A 25,674-nucleotide genomic window follows, 5' to 3' on the forward strand; every position below is an offset into this window, starting at 1 on the left:
AAATGTTAGAGCATGATAAAGCTGCCACTCCTTCGGTAACTTTATTTGTTGCTTAATTTGATCTCAATTGTGAGAAGATTTTTATCTCATACTTGCTACCAATATTGTAGATATTAAAATCAACTTTCTACAGGTCAAAGAACACTTTAATCTCATTTGCAAAGCCAATGTTATTTCTTGTTTTATCGAACCTGTAAAGATAGTAAAAACTTATAATTACACAACAACTTATATTCTATACAGTTTATATAAAAAATATATAATATTTAAACATTTAATAAAACAAAAACTATAAATTTATATTATAAAACATTTAATTAATGTACAATTTTTTATGTTTATCACACCCCCATTGAGCTTATTGTTAGTCCCTAACAATATAAGAGTTAATAGCAACACAAAATATATTGATTAATTTAAATAGAAATGTAATCGAAACTATCTAAGTGTTTAAATTAAAGTTGAAACTCTCATTACATAGATCTCAACTTTTTTTTCTCTTTTTTTAGGAAATATCTATTTTTTTCTTCAAAATAAGAACTCAATATCTAAACAATAAATAGCCTCTCTCATGATCAATAAAGACTCGAAAATTGTTTTCCCAATCCTCTCAACTCACTCACAAAATATGTGTGAGTATAAAATTTTTGGCACTCTTATCAGGTATATCTTGAGTCATATACTTTAATAACTGATATTATCACAATGGTTAATTACTCAAAAAGATTTCATGAATCATATTTTTACTATGATTAGAATATTAAAATTGACTTTTTTTTTTCAAATAAAAATTTAAACATCCTTAGATAGATTAATAAATTTTCTAATTTAAACCTTTCAAACATGTAATGTGGGGACCCGGGCGCTAATTTAGTTCTTAATCATCTTTATGAATAATAAAAACAATTAAATAAATAGGGTCTAAATTTTTTTTTTAAAAAAATACAAAAGCGGAAACATATGAAATAAATCTTATTTCATTTATAAGATCAGTATCCACATCTAAGTATAAGTCATGTACAAAAGTAAATCATAACGACTACTGTTCATTCACTACATGTCAGGTAATGAAACAGATCTACTTCTGGGTCCGAATCTCCACGCTAAACTAGTCATCTCTCGTCCTCGTCTTGACCCTGGTGCTGTTCCACCTGTTGTCATGCACACATACAAACAAGACAACAGCCGGGTTGTCCAGTGAGAATTATATTCCCAGTATAAATCATGTATACATGCATTTCATATAAACAGATATAAAAGTATGAAGCATATATCTATAACATGTATCACAGTCAGAAACATGAATCAATATCAAACTGTAAATCACACTCTGAACATGTATCAAAATCAGAAACATGAATCAGTATCAAGCGGTAAATCACGCTCTGTGACTCTGAGACTCTGACTCGACTAATTCCTAATCTAGGGATCCCGATCTGAATAAGAACATAACACCCACCTACTCTCCCGATCTTGGTGGCGGTATGTTCTTATTACGGACTTTGGTCCTATCCATATTGAATCTCGCTATAGAAGTTGCTCTACTCCTATGCACTATCAATATGACCAAATGTCCGGTGTCTTGGCATAGTCTGCCAAAGACTAGGCATATCCGCCCTGGCATGTCCTGCCACTGACTTATCACAATACATACTAGACTATACATCCATAACCTAGACATATCAAACTTATCAATTGCAAATATCAATGCAATAAGATAAAGTATGTGATTTTGGGAAACTCAAGTCAAATCAAACTCGAGTTGTGCAATCCTGAATCAACATTAATTTATACCTTTCTCTTCTCGGTCTGACGAAGTCGAAGTCTCGAATTCCACTCTGTACATATTCAATCTGGTAATGACAATATCAACAATACGGTGTCAATGTACCACTCAATTCAAGACATGTTCTGATCAATACTGCAAATTACGACATAAACTGATCAATGTCAACGATATAACGATATAATCTCAATCAATACTGAATCTGCTCAATGTCAATCTACTGATGTTTCGACGGCATAACAATACAACCTCGATAACCCCGTCAATCTCAACATCACAAATATAATAACACGACTCATAATCAATATCAGTACAACCCATAATATCAACAATAACATATCATAATCTCAAATCTGTACAAGCTCGCAATACCGGCAATACAATATCAGTATATACGAATCACAACTCATCTGATCCAATTCTGAATAATATCAATCTACCCAGCAATACAGTATCAATCAGATATCAATCCCAACATCTCATAATCGATAACAACATAATTCTGATATCAAATCGGTCTAATCACAATAAAATCAACTCTGAAAATTCATAACAATTACATAAACAGTCTGTTCTTCGATCCGGTTTCGATTATACAATGTCTGATATCGCAAGAACAACATATATGGATCATATCTGATTCTGGCAGTATCATAATTTCAAATCATCACAAAACATAAGAAAACTTACGTCCAGTTGAAGCTCTCGTCGACAGAAACACGGTACTGAAGTCGGATTGAAAATCTAATGGACGGATCGTTCACAAATCACAAATCTCTAAGATAAAAGGCGTAAGGATTTTCTGAAGAATTTTCGATCTTCTTTCTGAAGAATTTTTGATCTTCTTTCTGATGCATTATGAGGGAATGAACTTATTATATATGTCCACTTGCATGTTAACGAAACGTGGCTTGTTTTTCTTTCATCTCAGTCGGCGCTCGGGCGGTCGAGAAATACCGCCCCGGCGCGGAATGTTCTGCCTGCACTTGTTATCTAATGGCGCTCGGGCGGTAGCTCGGGCGGTCAAAAACTACCGCCCGGGCGCCAAACTTTCTGTCCGAGACATTTCTATGCTGAACATTGGCGCTCGGACGGTCATTTTCTGCCGCTCGGGCGCCAATAGTTCTGTCCAAACATTGCACCCTTCATATGCATTGCTCAATCTGGTCCCGGAATAGCCTGTCTATAATCATATCAATTCAAATTCAATAATCTCAGATCAACAGAATCAAAATCTCGGGCATTATATTTCTCCCCCCCTAAGATACGATTTCGTCCCCGAAATCACAGACAATCAAATCATATCAGTAAGAAATGTATAACAGAAGCTACTGAGAAACTCACATCAGTGAAATAACTCTGGGAATCTCTGTCTCATGTCTGACTCAGTCTACCAGATAACTTCTTCAAGGCGATAACAATTCCCCTGAACTTTCACAAACGTAATAATCTTCTTTCAGAGTTGCTTTTCTTTACGATCGAGAAATCTGAATCGGTTTCTCGAAGTAACTTAGTGTCTCATCCAGTTCGGCCTCGTCTGGTTAAATAACATGTGAAGCATCAGACTGATATCTCCTCGATAATAATACATAAAAACATCAGGTATTTCTAATAAAAAGGCAGTAATACGAGTCGATAGATACGATCTCCTATCTCTTCGAGAATCTCGTACGGCCCAATATAATGTGGAGACAACTTCTCTTTCTTGTCAAATCTGATAACTCCTCAGAAAGGTGAAATCTTCAAGAATATTCAGTCTCCTATCTGAAATACCAACGGTCTATGTCAAACCTTGGCATATTTGGCCTGTCTATCTTGTGTTGCCTTCCTTTTCTTCTGAATCAGCTTCACTTTTTCTGTCATATCTCTGATCATATCAGGTCCAATCTCAGGAACCTCAGAGATATCGTCCCAATAAAGAGGGGATCTGCACTTCTTACCGTACAACGCTTCGAGAGATGTCATCTTAATACTCCTTTGATAGCTACTGTTGTACGAAACTCACGGGGTGACAATGAATCCTGTCAACTAATGCTAAATCAAGCATTACTGTTCTAAGCATATCTTCCAGTGTCTGGATAGTCCGCTCTGACTATCTATCAGTCTGTGGATGATATATGGTACTCGGATATAACTTCATACCCAACTCTTGCTGTACACTCTGGAAAACGTGCAAAGTCAACCGAAATCACGGTCTGATATAATTTACCTTTCGGCACTTCGTGCAATCTGATTATTTCTTTGGCCGAAATCTCAATAATCTAGTCATATCTGTACATCTTCATGTACGAACTAGAACCTGTAGACTTGGTCAGTCTGGCACTCCTAACTCAATCAATGCCCCATTTTGGGAGAAATGCGGTAGCTTCATCACGATATCCCTGGAAATGTAATCCCATTTCAATTCAGGAATTGATAAGCTATATAACCAATTTCCTGGTTTCTTTCTTTCTGTCTTTATCTGTCGGCAATTCAGACATTTCAGTACAAATTCTGCTATATCTGATCTCATCTGTTTCACCCAAAATTTGTCTTTTCAATCATCATACATCTTTCTATCATCCGAATAAATGTTGAATCAAATATTGTGCATTTTTGACAATACCTGTCGTTTCAAATCTGAAACATCTGGCACAACAATCGGTTATTCACATACAATACAGTATCACATACCTGATTTTCTGATTGATACCCTGCTCTAACTATCGATATCGAATTTTTTACATTCTGATCAACTTTCTGAGCCGCTTTAATTCTCAAAATCAGCTCTGGTTCAACAGGCATAATATTAAATCTCAACAGTCTACAACCTGTCTCAATTACTGATCTAGAAGAATCACAATCTTCAATTAAATTCAAAACAATAGTCATTTATCATAGCCTGCTAAACTCATGCATCTACGAATTTCTGACACTGATGTCGGTCTCGGCCAACTGATTACTTGTCAACTGGGCTCAGATCAACTGATATACCATTTTCAGATATACCATGCCCCGAATACAATTTGTCTCAACTATGATTCACTTCTCGACAGTTTCTGTATATAACATCTCGGTTTCAGAATATTCAATACCATCTTCAAATGTTCAATTCAATCAGTCATATGCTTCAAATATCTCAGAATATCATAGATGAAATAATTATAGATAAAACGAGCATAAAATCATCAGAATACTTCTGAACACAGGGTTCATCAACCCACAAACATAGCTGGAGCATCCAAATAGAAACACTCAATCACATGTAACTCTCGCTAGAAATCTTCTAACTGGTCTTTCAAGTCTTTCAAATCAATCAGTACTATCTGTCCAGTATTTCAAAAATAAGAACTGTACCTGGTACGCAATCAATGCTGAAATCTATCTCTCTGACTGGAAGAAATTATGAAATCCCATATGAGAAAACATCAGCAAATTCATATACCACTGGCAAATCAGCCAATGATAGGCTCGATTTCAGTATGTCAACTGAATACATAAGGAATCCCATTCGTTCCTTTCCGTAATAATCGAGTCCTCAACATCGTTCATATCCAAGGAATTCTAAATCTAAAATCCTTACCGTACAATGTTCATTTTTCGGCCATTTCAAGTCCGAATCTTCTGGAAACAGTCTACGGTAGCTCTGTACTTTGTTCAGCATATCAATCTCACTAATGCGGTCCGAATCAGACAAAACAAGTACAATACAAGTTACCTCAATTTCATTCTCATCTTACTGCAGTATACAATGTTTCATAGAATTCACTGATATCAGAACTCTCCCCAACAGAAAAGAGATCAATACTACAGCAAATAATAACTCAATAGACAACGCATATATCAATGCAATTCATTCAAAGATAATCGTATGTAATGCATTAGTATCTATCAATACATATGCAAAATAACCATACAGGAACAATTACCTGCCACTACCTCGTTGTGGGGACCCGGGCTCTAACTTCATTCTTTTCGGGATTAATTGGATCTTTATTCAAAATGTGGGTCAAATTTTCGTTTTTTAACATTAATTCAAATGTAAATACTAAGCATAATATCTTTCTTTATTTAATTACAACACATATAATATACATGTCATGTTCTACTACAAACACATCACTAGTGTTTAATACAAACCATAAACTACAAGTAGTACAAATCTAGTACACATCACTAGTGGTCTTCTGCGCCCGTAGTCACCACGCTATCTTGATCTTATCTCTGACGTGACCCAGATCCTGCCCCACCTGTTGTTATGCACACATACAGACATAACAACAGCCGGAAACTCCGGTGAGAACAAATCCCAGTATAAAACATGTAAACATGCTGATACATAATCATAAATCATGACTCAAAGCAATAATAATGGCTCCATAGTCTATGAAACCGATCTATCTAAACATGCAATTCAAATTAAATCATGTCTTGACTCGAATCGACTCTACTCTAGGGATCCCGGTGTGAATAAGACGTCATGGCTGTCACCTACCCTCCCAATCGGGGTGACTGTACGTCTTATTCCTAGACTGCGGTCATATCTGTATCGAATGTCTACAATCGGATTGAATCTGGTTTGAAGCGTCGATACCACCGAACATCTAGTTTGGCAAGTCTGCCAATGACTCTCCTATCTCAAAGGCTTGAATATAAATCTATGAACAAGACATCATCATATCACGAGATTTGAATATAAATCGATAAACAAATCAAATTCATATCAAAAGATAAACAACAATTCTAGTATGTGATTTGGTTGGGAAACTCAAGTTGAATCTCATTTGAGTTGTGTCTTCCCCAAACAAAACATGAATTATACCTTTCGTCGCACAATGTATGTCGATGTTAAAGTCTCGAAGACGAATCTGTCAATACCAAATCTGAAATGGAAATGTTGATACATATTATATTAATCTCTAATCTCAATCAACACATATCCAATTCAATACTTGATCTCGGTACAATTTGACGGCATAACGACGTAATTTCTCGATACCGGTCAATCCATCTCTCAACATATATCACCAATTCATAATTCTCAACTCATAATCATCATCATAAGCACATGATAGTACTCAAAATCTGCATATTTAATTCTAAACATGCTGGAAAATAATAACTATAGCATACAACGTCCGTTCTTCGATCTGGTTGCGTTTCTACGATATCAATAATCTCAAGAACATATTATAGAACTCAATTCATCCTTCTCCTAACACATATTTATCAAAATGTGCTGGAATTGAATGAAACTTACATCTTCTTGTAGCTAGTGATGAGAGGAACTCAAAACCAAAATCGTATTAAAGTTTGGATGTAAAAATCTTATACAACTAGCTTCAAAAGTGAAAGAACTTTCCTTTTCCTTGATCCCTTCTCCCTCTCGATTCTCAGCTGTCCAGGAGAGGAAATGAAGACACATAATATATATATCTTGCATGTTGAGGGGCAAGTGTCATATTTTTCAAGTAACACGTATGACCGCGGGTGCGGTAGTTCATGAACCGCGGCTGCGCTCAAGCTTCGGTGGTCCATCCACATTTGTATAAACGTCGACCGCGGGTGCGGTCAGTTCTGCACCGCGGGTGCGGTGTCATTTCTGTAAATAATCTACAACTCTCTGTCCATAAACCGCGGGTGCACTCTTTCTTGGACTGCGGGTGCGGTGACCCTACTGTAAAATGGCCAACTTTCTGCCTATCCACCGCGGGTGCGGTGGTTCTTTAGGCGCGGGTGCGGTCTCTTTCTTCAAGCAACACTTCATCTTTTCATTTTATCCACATACAATCTAGGGCATTACATTTCTCCCCCTCTTAGATATTAGTTCATCCTCGAACGTGAAATCAATTGATCAAAGTAAGTAATAGCAGCATTAAAATCCAAAAGCTGAATAAATACTCACATCATGAGAATAACTCGGGATATCTTTGTCTCATATCTGCTTTCTGTCTCCCAAGTCGCTTCCTCGGTGCCATGACGACTCCACTGGACTTTCACTAGTGGAATAGTCTTCGTTCTGAGCTGTTTCTCTTTCTGATCGAGAATCTGTATCGGTTGTTCAACATACTCAACGTCTGATCCAGCTCAGCTTCATCAGACCGAATGACATGAGAATAATCTGGCATGTATCTACGCAGCATCGATACATGAAAAACGTCATGTATTCCGGATAGAGAAGGAGGAAGAGCCAGTCGATATGCTCGATCGCCAATCTTCTCAAGAATCTCGTATGGACCGATGTATCTAGGAGACAATTTCCCACGCTTGCTAAATCTGACAATGCCTCTAAAGGGAGAAATCTTCAAGAATACTCTGTCCCCTTTTTCAAATACAAGCGGTCTACGTCTGATATTGGCATATTTGGCTTGCATATCCTGTGCTATTTTCATTCTCTTCTGAATTATCTTCACCTTCTCAGTCATCTCTCGAATCATATCAGGCCCAAGTTCTGGTACCTCAGATATATCATCCCAGTACAACGGAGATCTGCACTTCTTGCCATACAATGCCTCAAACGGTGCCATCTCGATGCTCGTTTGATAGCTGTTGTTGTACGAGAATTCACATAACGGTAGTGAATCTTGCCAACTAGTGCCAAAGTCTAGCACTACAGCTCTCAACATGTCCTCTAAAGTCTGGATAGTCCGCTCTGACTGTCCGTCTGTCTGGGGATGATAAGCAGTGCACAGGTGCAATGTCGTACCTAAAGCCTGCTGCAGACTGTGCCAAAAGTGAGAAGCGAATCGTGGATCACTATCTGATACGATGGACTACGGCACACCATGCAATCTGACTACCTCTCTGATATATATCTCAGCCATCTGATCGTGTCGGTATGTCATTCTGCATGGAATAAAACACGCTGATTTGGTTAATCTGTCAATAATGACCCAAATCGCGTCACAGCCCCGAGATGATCGAGGTAACTTCGTCACGAAATCCATGAAAATGTGATCCCATTTCCATTCTGGAATAGACAAACTCTGAAGTAAACCTCCGGGCTTCTTTCTCTCAGCCTTCACCTGTTGGCAATTCAAGCACTTAGACACAAATTCTGCAATATCTATCTTCATCTGTTTCCTAAGGAACTGTGTCTTCAAGTCGTTGTACATCTTTCTGCCACCAGGGTGAATGCTGAACCGACTACAGTGCGCTGCTGACAATATCTGTTGTTTCAACTCTGAAACATCTGGCACTACAATACGGTTATTCACATACAGGACAAAATCATGTACCTGATATTCAGACTGATGTCCTGATCTGACCATCTGAATTGACTTCTGTATATTCTGATCTGTTCTTTGAGCTTCTTTGATTTTCATAATCAAATCTTGCTCAACTTGAATCGTGGCAAGTCTTAATGGTCTACTATCAGTGTCAAATGCTAAACCAGAAAAACAACAATCTTCAACTAAATTCGAAACACCTATCGTCGATAAAGATAGGGCACAAACCTTTCGACTCAAGGCATCTGCTGCTGCATTTGACTTCCCTGGATAGTACTTGATCTCGCAATCAAAATCTTTCAGTAGATCAAGCCATCTACGCTGCCTCATGTTCAACTCTGACTGAGAAAACAGATACTTAAGGCTTTTATGGTCAGAGTAAATCTCAAATTTCTCACCATAAAGATAATGACGTCAAATTTTTAATGCAAATACGATAGCCGCCAATTCAAGATCATGAATGGGGTATCGAATCTCGTGTGGCTTCAGCTGTCTAGAGGCATATGCGATCACATGACCCCGCTGCATAAGAACACATCCCAGCCCTCTGTGAGATGCATCACAATATACAACGAAATCGCCAGTACCTGAAGGAATCATCAAGACAGGTGCACTGGTCAGCCTCTTCTTCAACTCTAGGAAGCTAGACTCGCAATCCTCCGACCACACAAATGGTGTATTCTTTTGCGTCAACTGGGTAATCGGCTTCGCAATGCTGGAGAAATCTTTGATGAATCGTCTATAGTACCCTGCTAGACCCATGAAACTGCGTATCTCAGGCATCGAAGTCAGTCTCGGCCAACTGATCACAGCTTCCACTTTACTCGGATCCACGGAAATACTATCTCCAGATATGATATGACCCAAGAAGACAACCTGTCTCAGCCAAAACTCACACTTTGACAATTTCGCATATAATCTTTCATTTCTTAGTGTTTGCAACACAATTCTCAAATGATTGGCATGCTCATTCAGATTCTTAGAGTACACCAAAATATCATCAATAAAAACAATCACAAACTCATCTAAATATCTCTGAAAGACGCGGTTCATCAATCCCATAAACACCGCTGGAGCATTCGTTAAACCAAAAGGCATGACAATAAATTCGTAATGTCCATATCTGGTTCGGAATGCTGTCTTTGGTATATCAATATCTCGTACTCGCAGCTGGTGATATCCAGATCTCAGATCGATCTTGGAATAGATAGAAGATCCCTGCAACTGATCAAATAAGTCGTCGATACGAGGCAAAGGATATTTGTTCTTTATCGTTGCCTTGTTCAGTTGCCTGTAATCTATGCACAATCTCATAGAACCGTCTTTCTTTCGCACAAATAGCACTGGTGCGCCCCAAGGAAATACACTAGGTCTGATATATCCCTTGGCTAGAAGATCTTCTAGTTGTGCTTTCAATTCTTTCAATTCTATAGGCGCCATCCCATACGGAGCTCGAGATATAGGAACGGTACCTGGAATAAGATCAATACTAAAATCTACCTCTCGAGCTGGAGGTAACCTTGGAATCTCGTCAGGAAATACATCTGCAAACTCCCGTACTACTGGCAAATCAGCCAATGTCGGGCTCGATTTCAGTGAATCTACTAAATAAATAAGGAACCCTTCTGCTCCTTGTTGCAACAATCTACTCATAGTCAGAGCAGATACTAAGGGAATCCGAGATCTGGAACCCTTCCCATAGAATTTCCACTCCTCTGCCATTTCAGGTCTGAATTTGACGATCTTGTGGAAACAATCTACGGTAGCTCTGTACTTAGTCAACATGTCAATCCCGACAATACAATCAAAATCAGATAAACCAAGTACAACACATTCTAAATCAATCTCATGCCCTTCAAACTGTAGTAAGCAATGTCTAACTGAAGTTACAGATATCAGACCACTTCCCAACGGAGAAGAAATAGACACTACAGTAGACAATGACTCTACAGGCAATGCATGCGTCAATGCAAAACGTTCTGATATGAATGTATGTGATGCACCTATATCTATCAATACATATGCAGGATAACCGCAAAGAAAACAGTTACCTGCAATCACATCGTCGGGTGCATCTTGGGCTTGATCTTCCGTCAACGCAAACACCTGAGCTTGTGGTCTGGGAGGTTGGCTCACTGTCTGGCCACCTCTGGCTCCAGGTTGGGACTGTGTATGCGTGGGCTGGAAGGAATGGACAGACGAAGTTTGCCTCTCAGGCTGAGTCACTGATGCTGATGACCCTGCACTCTGAAATCTCTGGGCACCTCTCTGGGGACAGACTCTGGCGAAATGTCCCTGTAGCTTACATATGTTACATCTGCCCATCACTCCCTGACACTGCTCTGTGGCATGTCGGCCTCCACAAGTAGTGCAATACACACCTGTCACATCTGTACTCTGGCCAGGACCTCTCTGTCGTGACCCGCTGGAGCTCGATGAACTGCTCCCTGCTCTCTTGAACTGCTTACCCTTAGCTTTCAAAGAATCTTTCTTCCCACTACTACTGATTCCACTATCAAATCGAGGAGGAGGTGGTGGAAACTGTGCGGCGAACGGTGGCGGTCTCTGACCCTGAACACTATAGGAAGCTCCTCGCTGCCTAATCAAGCCAGCCTCTGCTCCCTTCGCTCGATTCAGCGCCTCAGAAAAAATGTTGGGTCGCCCCGTGTTCACTAAAGTGAAGATATCCGGATTCAAACCATTTATGAATTGATCGGCAACTGCCTCATCATTCCCTGCTACATGAGGTACAAATCGAAGCAAGGACGAAAATTTGGCAACATACTCCTCTATGTTCAACTGGCCCTGTCTCAAGTTGGCGAATTCTGCCCCTTTGTCTTTTCGGTATGACACTGGAAAGAAACGTTGATAAAATTCATCTTTAAAGACTTTCCAAGTAATATCAATACCTCGATGTTCTAAGGCTCGTTTCGCCGTTAGCCACCAACTCTTGGCCACTTCTTGCAATTGATGCCCAACCAGCTTCATTCTACGTTCATCTGTATAGGCAAGTGATTCAAAAACATCTTTATCTCATCCAACCAGCTTTCGCAATCCGCTGCATTCTCAGTGCCTTTCAAAGTCGGGGGTCGGAATGACTGAAACCGCTTCAATAGAGTCTCCATCGAGGTAGCGGTTAGGTCCATCTGGGTACCTGACGTACTCCCCTGCTCTGGCACTTGACCTGCAGCTGGTTGTGGTATTCTTCTAGGCGGCATATCTGATTATCAAACAGATTAGGATACAATCTATACAATCTGTCTCAGCCCTCCTCTGATCATATACCTCTGATCCAGAATCGGTTCTAAATCAGTCTTTACAAGTATATGCTGTAAATCAACTCAGATACAATACAACATATAATAGGGAAAGCATTAAATCATGCTAGCACATCAAAAGCAAGGAAGAAGACTCAATCTACCCCGCTTATTCTATTCTATCTCAGTCTACAGAACATACTGCTCTGATACCACCTGTTGTGGGGACCCGGGCTCTAACTTCATTCTTTTCGGGATTAATTGGATCTTTATTCAAAATGTGGGTCAAATTTTTCGCTTTTTAACATTAATTCAAATGTAAATACTAAGCATAATATCTTTCTTTATTTAATTACAACACATATAATATACATGTCATGTTCTACTACAAACACATCACTAGTGTTTAATACAAACCATAAACTACAAGTAGTACAAATCTAGTACACATCACTAGTGGTCTTCTGCGCCCGTAGTCACCACGCTATCTTGATCTTATCTCTGACGTGACCCAGATCCTGCCCCACCTGTTGTTATGCACACATACAGACATAACAACAGCCGGAAACTCTGGTGAGAACAAATCCCAGTATAAAACATGTAAACATGCTGATACATAATCATAAATCATGACTCAAAGGAATAATAATGGTTCTATAGTCTATGAAACCGATCTATCTAAACATGCAATTCAAATTAAATCATGTCTTGACTCGAATCGACTCTACTCTAGGGATCCCGGTGTGAATAAGACGTCAATGGCTGTCACCTACCCTCCCAATCGGGGTGACTGTACGTCTTATTCCTAGACTTCGGTCATATCTGTATCGAATGTATACAATCGGATTGAATCTGATCCGAAGCGTCGATACCACCGAACATCTTGTTTGGCAAGTCTGCCAATTACTTTCCTATCTCAAAGGCTTGAATATAAATCTATAAACAAGACATCATCATATCACGAGATTTGAATATAAATCTATAAACAAATCAAATTCATATCAAAAAATAAACAACAATTCTAATATGTGATTTGGTTTGGAAACTCAAGTTGAATCTCATTTGAGTTGTGTCTTCCCCAAACAAAACATGAATTATACCTTTCGTCGCACAATGTCTGTCGATGTTAAAGTCTCGAAGACGAATCTAGTCAATAACAAATCTGAAATGGAAATGTTGATACATATTCTATTAATCTCTAATCTCAATCAACACATATCCAATTCAATACTTGATATCGGTACAATTTGACGGCATAACGACGTAATTTCTCGATACCGGTCAATCCATCTCTCAACATATATCACCAATTCATAATTCTCAACTCATAATCATCATCATAAGCACACGATAGTACTCAAAATCTGCATATTTAATTCTAAACATGTTGGAAAATAATAACTATAGCATACAACGTCCGTTCTTCGATCCGGTTGCGTTTCTACGATATCAATAATCTCAAGAACATATTATAGAACTCAATTCATCCTTCTCCTAACACATATATATCAAAATGTGCTGGAATTGAATGAAACTTACATCTTCTTGTAGCTAGTGATGAGAGGAACTCAAAACCAAAATCGGATTAAAGTTTGGATGTAAAAATCTTATACAAGCTAGCTTCAAAAGTGAAAGAACTTTCCTTTTCCTTGATCCCTTCTCCCTCTCGATTCTCAGCTGTCCAGGAGAGGAAATGAAGACACATAATATATATATCTTGCATGTTGAGGGGCAAGTGTCATATTTTTCAAGTAACACATATGACCGCGGGTGCGGTAGTTCATGAACCGCGGCTGCGCTCAAGCTTCGGCGGTCCATCCACATTTGTATAAACGTCGACCGCGGGTGCGGTGTCATTTCTGTAAATAATCTACAACTCTCTGTCCATAAACCGCGGGTGCACTCTTTCTTGGACCGCGGGTGCGGTGACCCTACTGTAAAATGGCCAACTTTCTGCCTATCCACCGCGGGTGCGGTGCTTCTTTAAGGCGCGGGTGCGGTCTCTTTCTTCAAGCAACACTTAATCTTTTCATTTTATCCACATACAATCTAGGGCATTACACTCGTCAGGTGTGTCCTGGCCTTGGTTGTGATTGAGGAGTCGTCGGTTGTTGAAAGGATTGAAAAACTGGTGATTGTCTATCCGGCGGTGCCACTGATCCAGATGGTTCTGCTCCCTGAGATCTTTGGGAACCTCTCTGTGGACAAACTTTGCCAAAGTGTCCTGGCTGTCGACAAACGTGGCAACTACCCAACACACCTCGGCATTGCTCTGTGGAATGTCTTTCTCCACAAGTGCTACAATAAACTCCCGTATAACTCGAGCTAGAACTGCTGGAGCTAGATGAACCACTTCCTAACTTCTTAAACTGTTTCTTGCGAGCTTTCAGGAAATATTTCTTTCTCCCACTACTACTGCCACTATCAAATCTAGACAGTGATTGCAAGAATTGAGCTGGAGGTTGGGGTTGGTTCTGTGATTGAGCAACATACGACTTTCCTCGCTGTTGGATCAAACTTGCCTCAGCTCCTTTTGCCCTGTTCAAGGCGTCAGCAAAATAATGGGGTAATTCCACATTTACCAATGCAGATATTTCAGGATTCAATCCGCTGATGAACTGATCAACTACAGCTTTATCATTCCCAGCCACCTGAGGAGCAAAACGTAGTAAGGTAGAGAATTTTGCCACATATTCTTCAATATTCAGCTGGCCCTGTTTCAAGTTGGCAAACTCTATACTCTTATCTTGTCGGTACGATACTGGGAGAAATCTTTAAATGAAACTCAGCTTTAAAGATTTTCCATGTAATCACGGTACTATGCTGTTCTAATGCTTCTTTTGTTGCAATCCACCAACTCTTTGCGACCTCGTGTAACTGGTGCCCAATCAATCTAACTCGGCGTTCATCTGGGTAATCAAGTGAATCAAACATCACTTCAATATCATTCAGCCAACTCTCACAATCATCAGACGTCTCAATACCCTACAGAATCGGCGGTTGAAATGACTGAAACCTCTTCAACATTGTTTCCATCGGAGTTTCTGACACATCCATCTGATAAACCGAAGTACCACCTGATTCTGGAATTCTTCGAGGAGGTATATCTGATTACCAAAAGAATTAGTAACCAAATAAAACAAACTTGTTTCAGTCCTCCTTTGATCATCTTACTGCTGATCAAGAATCTGTTCTGATTCATTCTCAAATAATACATGTGATTAATCAAATCAGATAATCAAGTAAACATGTAGTTTTAACGCAGTAAATCATTCTAGCAATCAAAAGCAAGGAAAGAAAACTCATTCTACCCTGCTCACTAGCTCTTCTATCTTAGTCTAAGGTACCTACTGCTCAGGAACATACTGCTCTGATACTACCTGCTGTGGGGAACCGGACGCTAATTCAGTTCTTAATCATATTTGGGAATAATTAAAACAATTAAATAAACAGGGTCTAATTTTTTTTTAAATACAAAAGCGGAAACATATGAAATAAATCTTATTTCATTTACAAGATCAGTATCCAGATCTAAGTACAAGTCCTGTACAAAAGTAAATCATAACGACTACTGTTCATTCACTACATGTCAGGTAATGAAACAGATCTACTTCTGGGTCCGAATCTCCACGCTAAACTAGTCCTCTCTCGTCCTCGTCTTGTACCCTGGTGCTGTTCCACATGTTGTCATGCACACATACAAACAAGACAACAGCCGGACAACTCCGGTGAGAATTATATTCCTAGTATAAATCATGTATACATGCATTTCATATAAACATATATAAAAGTATGAAGCAGATATATAACATGTATCACAGTCAGAAACATTAATCAATATCAAACTGTAAATCACACTCTGAACATGTATCAAAATCAGAAACATGAATCAGTATCAAGCGGTAAATCACGCTTTGTGACTCTGAGACTCTGACTCGACTAATTCCTAATCTAGGGATCCCGATCTGAATAAGAACATAACACCCACCTACTCTCCCGATCGTGGTGGCGGTACTTTCTTATTACGGACTTTGGTCCTATCCATATTGAATCTCGCTATAGAAGTTGCTCTACTCCTATGCACTATCAATATGACCAAACGTCCGGTGTCTTGGCATATCATGCCAAAGACTAGGCCTATCCGCCCTGGCATGTCCTGCCACTTGACTTATCACAACACATACTAGACTATACATCCATAGCCTAGACATATCAAACTAATCAATTGCAAATATCAATGTAATAAGATAAAGTATGTGATTTTGGAAAAACTCAAGTCAAATCAAACTCGAGTTGTGCAATCCCGAATCAACATTAATTTACACATTTCTCTTCTCGGTCTGACGAAGTAGAAGTCTCGAATTCCACTCTGTCCATATTCAATCTGGTAATGAAAATATCAAATATACGGTGTCAATGTACCACTCAATTCAAGACCTGTTCTGATCAATACTCAAATTACGACATAATCTGATCAATATCAACGATATAACGATATAATCTCAATCAATACTGAATCTACTCAATGTCAATCTACTGATGTTTCGACGGCATAACAATACAATCTCGATAACCTCGTCAATCTCAACATCACAAATATAATAAAACGACTCATAATCAATATCAGTACAACCCATAATATCAACAATAACAGATCATAATCTCAAATCTGTACAAGCTCGCAATACCGGCAATACAATATCACTATATACGAATCACAACTCATCTGATCCAATTCTGAATAATATCAATCTACCCAGCAATACAGTATCAATCAGATATCAATCCAAACATCTCATAATCGATAACAACATAATTATGATATCAAATCGGTCTAATCACAATCAAATCAACTCTGAAAATTCATAACAATTACATAAACAGTCTGTTCTTCGATCCGGTTTCGATTATACAATGTCTGATATCGCAAGAACAACATATATGGATCATATCTGATTCTGGCAGTATCATAATTTCAAATCATCACAAAACATAAGAAAACTTACGCCCAGTTGAAGCTCTCGTCGATAGAAACACGGTACTGAAGTCGGATTGAAAATCTAATGGACGGATCATTCACAAATCACAAATCTCTAAGCTGAAAGGCGTAAGGATTTTCTGAAGAATTTTCGATCTTTTTTCTGAAGCATTCTGAGGGAATGAACTTATTATATATGTCCACTTGCATGTTAACGAAACATGGCTTGTTTTTCTTTCATCTCAGTCGGCGCTCGGGCGGTCGAGAATTACCGCCCGGGCGTGGAATGTTCTGCCCGCACTTGTTATCTAATGGTGCTCGGGCGGTCAAAAACTACCGCCCGGGCACCAAACTTTCTGTCCGAGACATTTCTATGCTTAACATTGGCGCTCGGGCGGTCATTTTCTACCGCTCGGGCGCCAATAGTTCTGTCCAAACATTGCACCCTTCATATGCAATGCTCAATCTGGTCCCGGAATAGCCCGTCTATAATCATATCAATTCAAATTCAATAATCTCAGATCAACAGAATCAAAATCTCGGGCATTACATGTAATGTGTGATATTTTTGCAAAATTACTAAGATACAAACAATAAGCATTGTTTTATTTTAAAATAATATTTTTTAATATACATATATAAATACATATATATTTATATATATGTATTTATATATGGTTCTAATAACGGCTTACTATGTAATCTGGATGCTAAACTGAAATTAAAATATACGCAGGTTTGTTTCTGGATGTTCAGAGAACTCAAACTCCTTCGTCACCCCTTCTTCCTTTTGGAAAGGCTCACATTAGAATATTTTGATTTTTACGAGCAATTTGAAAAAACACAGTTCATTTTGAAATTAACACTACCAAAACTGAAACTCCTAATCTACTCAACTAAACCAAAAACAATATACAAACAGTTCTCGAGTACAATGAATTAAAAAAAATTCTAGAAATTAGTGATCTTCAATGATTATATGCAATACTTTGTAAAGTGTGTCATAGTGTATGAGTAGATTGGCTTGAACTCGAAAGATTACTTGGTTGTTGTAAGTGTATAACTTTTGTTCTTGTAATTTGGTAACTTCGTAACTTAGTAACCCCAGCTCAACTGATCTGCATCTCTATTTATAGATTCTTAACTACAACTCTCACAAACTTAAAAAATGATATGTTCCAAATAATGTAGCCATTGTTGCGTCTTTTTTCAGGTCAGCATTCCTGAAATACGTAAAAAAAATAGTAATGTGGTTGATTCTATCTGTGTCAATAAGGTTCGAAAAAATTATCCCGAAATTAGTTTAGTCTATTCGTGTAAACTGACGTCCTTTAGACTGAATGATAATAACTCATAAGAGCGTTAAGATATATTTCGGTTTTTGTCCGAGTTGGTTCTTCTTGAGTAATCCAGTTTATGTAAATCAATTTAGTTTATAAACATAATCACTTCCGTTTGGTTTGGAGTTCTGTTTAGCTTATATCATATTTGATTTAATTATTTGTTAATATCAAAAAATTAATGTTATGTTGCAACATTATCCTAATTAATCACAAAAATATAATATAAGTGCATGTGAGATAAATTTAATTATATTTACATAAATAATTTCAATTTTGTCCATAATGTGATTAAATCAACTTTATGTATAATTTTGCACAATTAAGAGCCTCGTGGTTAAAACTTAATTATTTAAATTATATGGTTCACTAGAAAAAAATGTTGGCATCATTTAATTTTTTATAAAATAATTAATGATAACACAATCAACGTTCTCATGAAGCCTAGTGGACTCTAAGACTTATCATCATCGTCTATGAAGAAGTCTATGATATCATTTTTTCATGTGTATGTCATAATTATTATTACTTAATTATCTATATTATGGATAATTAAGACAAAATTTAACTTAATTTGTTCATAATAATTATGGACCAAATTATAATTTAACATGAACAAGTTCCTCTTTTGCATAAAATTTTCAACATAATTTTCAATCGCATGCAATATAAGAAAATAAATAATAAAATTTGACATATCTTATCCAAATAATTTAAACATGCAAATTATCCATATTTTGGAAATTAATATTTCAAAAGATAAAAAAATTTAGAAATTCAAAATTTTAAAATATTTGTACAAGCTAAACAATCTTGAAATTTTTAAAAATCCCAATTTTTCTTTCCAATTTTCGAAATTAAAAAACATAAACCCCTAAATCTGATTTGAAATGCGGCCAACTTCTCCGACAAAATCACCAGCCTTCGACGGGTCAATAAAAAATATATGGCTCCTTTAAAATTTAATTAGATAAAAGGGATTTTGATTTTTTTAAATTGAGAAAAGGGAGTTGACTGTTGTTAGTTCGGTGAGTTCATTAATTAGCTCATTAATTAGTTTGTTGGATTTTACTTTTTCAAAAAATATTTTTTAATTGATATCGTTCCCTAATCCCGTTATTTTTGTGTTCTTCACGACAAAATAATCAAAAATCATTTGAAAATTTCAAGATTTGCAGAGAAGTAAGTACTCGAATGTTGTATTGCTATATTTGTTTAAGTTTAATTTTTGGTTGTTTTTTGTTAGAATTTTTGAGAATGGAATTTGTGTGAGTATTTAAAGTGAAAGGTAGTATGAGTTGATTGTGTGGGTCGAGAAGATGAATGCAGTGTGGTGGTGTGAGTCTAGCATGATCGTATTTGCTAGATAGTGTGTTAGTGTCTATAGGTTAGTCGAGGTGCACATGTGGGTCGAGGTGTGTGCACCTCGACCCAAATGTATTTTTGGGTCGAGGTGCACACCATTTGGGTCGAGGTGTGCACCTCGACCCACACCTCGACCCACATTCACCTCGACCCACAGTTGTGAATAGTGATGTGTGGGTCGAGCATATTTTTTAAAAATAAATAATATTATCTATAATATTATTATCTATGTTTTTGTAAGTTATGCCCATTGTTATTCTCTTTGAGTACAATGGTGAATGAGAAATTAAAGAAGATAACATATTTGAATGGGGTTCATGGCCGAGTGGTAAGTGGGCAGCTATTCCTTTGGATTCTGATATTTATTCTATGGAATATATAGAAAGTGAGATATACAGAATGATGAATCTAAATGGCACAGAAAAATTGAAATTAAATTATCTTCCTGATGTGAAGCATATCAATATTCGTCCAATTTATATTGAGGATGCTAATGATTTGAAAGCATGATTATATTTTGGATGTGCAAAAGAAAGGCATGTACTTCATAGTCGAATTTGAACTCAGTGTTGTTTCTCTTGATATTGTTGAAGCTGAAAATATCATGTCACTGGATTTAAATGTGACTCATTTGGATGATGAGTATGTCGATGATGAAACAAACAAGTATGATCATTATTTTGACAGAACTTTTGTCTCAAATGACCACTGTACCGATAATCCGATAATAATATATTAGAAGATATAAACACTTCAACTGAAAATATAGAAGAGAGTGATGTGAGAAGCACATAAAATGATATGGAGGATATTAATGCAGTACATGTGGATGATAATGATGTCAACATCCACCACATCAGTGTAGCTCATGATATTGAGACTCATGTACAAGTGACTCATGTTCAAGCTGATACATGTTCATTTACCGATGGTTCAAGCTTATTTATTGGTCAAATATTTTCAAGCAAGACCGAAGTGAAGAAAGTGCTATCCAAAATTGCTTTGAACTCGTCTTTTGAGTTTGAAAGTGTCAAATCTTCTCGAAATATCTATTAGGTTCGTTGTGTGAATAAATGTTGCAGCTAGAGAATTTGGACTTCAAAACAGGAGAACTCAACAGATTTTGTGACTTGACTGGAATGCGTAAAAGGCATCGACAAGCCAGCTCATCTGTCGTTTGTGATATGTTGGTAGAGAACTTTCAAGGACAACAGAAAACACCTCAACCAAAATCTATTATGACAATGATGCGGAATGAGGGGGTTGACATTACCTATTACAAAGCTTTGAAAGGCAAACAACTTGCTCATGATATTTTCAGAGGTGATCCTGAAAGAAGTTTTGGTCTTCTACCTTCATATTTGAAAATAGTCGAGAGAATGAACCCTGGTGGTATAATAGAATTAGTAGTAGATGAGCATAATAGATTCAAGTATTTTTTTTAGCATATGGCGCATGTGTAAAAGGATATAGATGTATGAGAAAAGTGGTATCTATTGATGGTACATGGTTGAAAGGAAAGTACGACGGTACTTTACTTGTGGCCTTAGCACAAGATGGAGATTTTCATCCATGTCCTTTGGTTTGGGCTGTTGTTAATGTAGAATCTATTGCTTCATGGAGTTGGTTTTTGACGAAGCTCTTGGAAGTAGTGGTTGATGAGGAAGAGTTGGTGATTATCTCAGACAGACATTCGGGCATCATTGCAGCAGTTGTGGACGTTTACAAAAATACACATCATGGTCATTTTATTTAGTACTTGTCACAAAATATGAAAATTCGTTTAGAAAGAAGGGTTGTACCGAAGTGTTTATGCGGTTAACGAAAATTACAAGCAAATCGACTTTGACTTGGAGTACGAAATGTTTAAGAAAATATATCCAAATGGTGCAACGTTTTTGGATGAAAGTGATTCATTGGATCAATGGACTCGAGCATATAGCCCAAGATCTGGGTATAACATTATGACAACGAATGATGTTGAATCAATAAATGCAAGATTGTGTGAAGAAAGACAACTTCCAATCATTGCACTACTAAATTCTTTGCAAACATTGACTGCATCTTGGTTTTCAAGGTATCGTCGAAATGCATCCATCGCATCAACAGCAAATTTCACTCCAACTATTGAGTCGATTATGCATGAAAGATTTAATATTCGGTCGAGGATATCAAGATTATGAGCTGGGCCGTCTTGAGTTCGATGTTCGAAGTGCTACAAATAGTGACATTGTGGATTTGGAATCGAAGAGATTTACCTGTAGAGAATTTGATATTGACAAGATTCGATGTTCTCATGCAATTGCAGCGACTTACTTTTGTGATATTAATTTTTATTCCTTGTGCTCAGAGTATTATTCTCTTATGATATGGTCTTTAGCCTATTCAGAGCTAATTTATCTTGTTCTAAATCAGAACGAGTGGCCACTTCATGATATGTTAGTACTGCCACCTGTGATTAAGAGAAGACGTGGAAAGAAAAAACAAAACCGATTTCCATATGTAGGAGAATTTGGTAGAAGATAGGATCGAATGATATTTAATTTTTTTGAATTTAAATACAATCGATTTGATTTTATTAATATGTAATGTGTTTGTGGTGAATTTTTAACTTTGGGTCGAGAGGATGGTGTGTGGGTCGAGTAGAAATGTGTGCTGTAGATTTTTAAGTTTGGGTCGAGTGGGTGATAAATGGTTCGATTTTGGGTCGAGTGGGTTGACTGATGGTGTTTTGGGTTTGGTTTAGGGTTTAGGGTTTGGGCCGAGTTTGGGTCGCCTTGGGTCGAGTGGGTAGAGGGATTTTGAGTTTTGATCATTTTATAATATATATCTCACTTTATATATGATTAGAATATGTAAATATATATAAAAAAATTTATTTGTATAAACATTTTAATATGAGTTATATATTAGAATTTAAGTATGTTAACAATAGTAGAAGAATGTATCTCTTATTATAAAAATGTGGGTTGAATTTATACTCGACTAAAATTCTTAACAAATTTTATAATTTCACTAAAATTATTTTTCATAACAATAGAAGCTACAATTAACAACAAATTTCATTAAAAGAAGAATACGAAATTAATGTTTATTTTATAAAATTAATGGGCACGAACCATACTCTCGACCCACTCTACCCAATTTTGGGTCAAGTGGGTCGAGTAGTTACCATTACTACTCGACCCAATTTTGGGTCGAGTGAGCAATAACCACTCGACCCAAAATTGGGTCGCGTGGGTCGAGCCACGATATTGTGTGGCTCGACCTGTCTCGACCCTATTGTGAATTGATATTCATTGTTTAAAATATAAAATAGATAGCAACGCGAACCAATTTTCATTCTTTAAAATGGATTGAGTATACTAAAAAAATAGATCATACTAAAAAATAGATCACAAAAAAATGGATCACATAAATTAACTAAAAATCAATATAAAGTATCATATAAATGTTTTAATCTAATAACAATAATTTATCCCAGATACAACAACAACAATAATGCCTAAATTTTTCGATCTTCTCATCATTCAGTTGATAGGCATTTTCCCTAACATGGTGTAAGCTGCTGCCGCTAAAAAGTATACTCCACATTCACCGATGTAGTGAAAAAACAAACATAAAATATAAATTGATATACGTTAAACAATAATGAAATGAAATAATAATTTTAAAATAAAAAAAATTTAACATGGTATTTTGAGTAGGAAAATTTTCTGGCCTAACTATACTCCATCTTTCAGAAGCATCAATACCCAACATATGTGGAAGCATAAGGGACAAATGGTTAACAAGTTTAAGCAATGTCTTGCACGACCTATCTACAATGCGCTCTAAATCCATGATTGTGATATTCTTTCTGCTAGGCAAAACCTTTAAAAAACCCAATGTCCGGGAAGATGAAAGGGTATCAAAATTATTTTGGCTTTGTTCCATGGAATAGCCGACCACACACCAATTTCTGCTCTCATATAGGGAATCAAACATTCAATATTATACTGTCCGCCCTCATTGAAAGAACTCGAAACCAGCTGATGAAAATCGACGTCCATTAATGACACCTCTTCTGACATTAAATGTGAGTACATCCTTTGTAGTTGGACCAACCCTCGACAGCATTCTTGAATTTGCTGAAAGTGATAAAAGTGAAATAACTTAATTCACAACTTAACATAATAATCAAAAAAGAAAATATGAAAAAACTTACTGTCTCAGTCAACCAACAAGCAGGTGTCCCCAATTCACAAAACCACGAGCTATCGTAGGATGAACACAACCCCGATATCCTCGTATTTTCCATACAAGAATTAATCTCAGCACTAACTCGTGGCCACGATCTATTAGCGAACATTCTAGCTCTTTTCTCAAAATTCAGAGACATCATATCATTCATAAGAAGATGACGCAGTTCTTCGTCTGTCATAGGCTCTTCCTCTACTGTGAACAATCTTTACTTATAACCTGAATTTTTTTCAAAAAGCAAGAGTCAAAGACGGATCGCTGACAAGTTTTATATTTGGATCCACCTCATGTACTCTCATAAATGGAATATCTTCGTATCTTTGCCTTGATGTCTCGCCTTGATCTGAGAGAATAACACAGACAATTTTGTTATTTTTCATACTAACGATTAAAAATCATATAAATATCGATAAGTTAAAAATATTATAAATAACGATAAAACTTACCAAAATTGGCACTCATTGTAGGCAATCTTCCAAAAATATCCTTCAAACTCAGCTTGGTCCTTTTGTATCGTCGCAACTTTGTCCTCCTAACTTGTCAAATGAAGGTCATACATATCTGCACCAGATGTATGATCTGTATGCACATATGTATGTCTCATATCAGTCAATGGAGGAGACGGTTGATTCATGTGTAAAAGACCCTCAGATGGCCGAGAAGATTTTCGGACTTTATCTCGAGATGATCTGGAGTATGTATACGTGAATGGTCAAGGAAACTGAAGATCCTCGGTCTATACACGCACTTCTTCCTCTGCGTCGCCCAATGGATCTTGACTGCACACTACTTCATTACCCTGGCTAATCAACTCCGTAATGCGATTGATTACCACATTATTATAATCAACAAAATCGTCAGTCATATAATGTGCAGACATCAGCTCCTCCGTGGTTGGAATGAGGATCCCCAAAATATCCTATATTAATCATTAACATTAAACATGAAAATTAGTTAACAATTAAAAAAAATGTATTAAATAATACAAAAAGTAAATAAAATGAATTTTTTTTTTGTATTTACCTTGATATGCACATTTTTAAATGCTTTGTTCACGTCATCCATGGAAGGAAAATGGTTCTTGCTCCATTTCCTAGTCAACCAATGACACATCCGAGGTATCGGTAAATTGGGACCTTCCCGACGTCTAGCGAACACTCCAACGATTGCTGGAAAATATTCATAAGCCAAAATCTAGCAAAAAAAAAAAAATAAACACATTTATTAGTATAATATAAAATAACAAAAATATTTCATATAATGAACAATATTTAATTACCTGTAAAGAATGAATAAATCCACTTATATGGAAGCTACCACACCCACTGAAATCTGAATCATTCCCACGACATGCTACCGAATTTTCATAGTTTCTGAACTTAGTTTTAAGATATTTTCTAAGTCATAAATTACTTCTTCGAAAGCTATTCTATCCTAAGGATAGTTTATAAAACTATCAAAGTTATTTACTAATCTAATCCATTCTAAATTCACTGTG

General features: G+C 37.0%; 1 protein-coding gene across 1 annotated transcript; it reads left to right on the forward strand.

The window, feature by feature from the left end:
• The first annotated feature begins 20,735 nt into the window (after positions 1 to 20,735).
• On the forward strand, positions 20,736 to 22,117 carry LOC142509635 (uncharacterized). Its single transcript, XM_075619576.1, has 4 exons — positions 20,736 to 20,918; positions 21,017 to 21,366; positions 21,408 to 21,606; positions 21,722 to 22,117. The coding sequence occupies exons 1-4, from the start codon at positions 20,736 to 20,738 to the stop codon at positions 22,115 to 22,117; spliced, it is 1,128 nt and encodes a 375-aa protein (XP_075475691.1).
• Positions 22,118 to 25,674: the final 3,557 nt, after the last annotated feature.

The sequence above is a fragment of the Primulina tabacum genome, chromosome 1 (assembly GCF_025594145.1).
Source record: "Primulina tabacum isolate GXHZ01 chromosome 1, ASM2559414v2, whole genome shotgun sequence".
In the NCBI taxonomy this organism is placed as follows: Eukaryota; Viridiplantae; Streptophyta; class Magnoliopsida; order Lamiales; family Gesneriaceae; genus Primulina; species Primulina tabacum.

Excerpts from the sequence above, each read along its gene's own strand:
- LOC142509635 (XM_075619576.1), top strand. The coding sequence starts at position 20,736 with ATGGAGGATATTAATGCAGTACATGTGGATGATAATGATGTCAACATC. Across the intron at positions 20,919-21,016 it reads GCAAGACCGAAGTGAAGAAA|CTAGAGAATTTGGACTTCAA; the intron begins GTGCTATCCAAA and ends TAAATGTTGCAG. Across the intron at positions 21,367-21,407 it reads GATGAGCATAATAGATTCAA|ATGTATGAGAAAAGTGGTAT; the intron begins GTATTTTTTTTA and ends AAAAGGATATAG.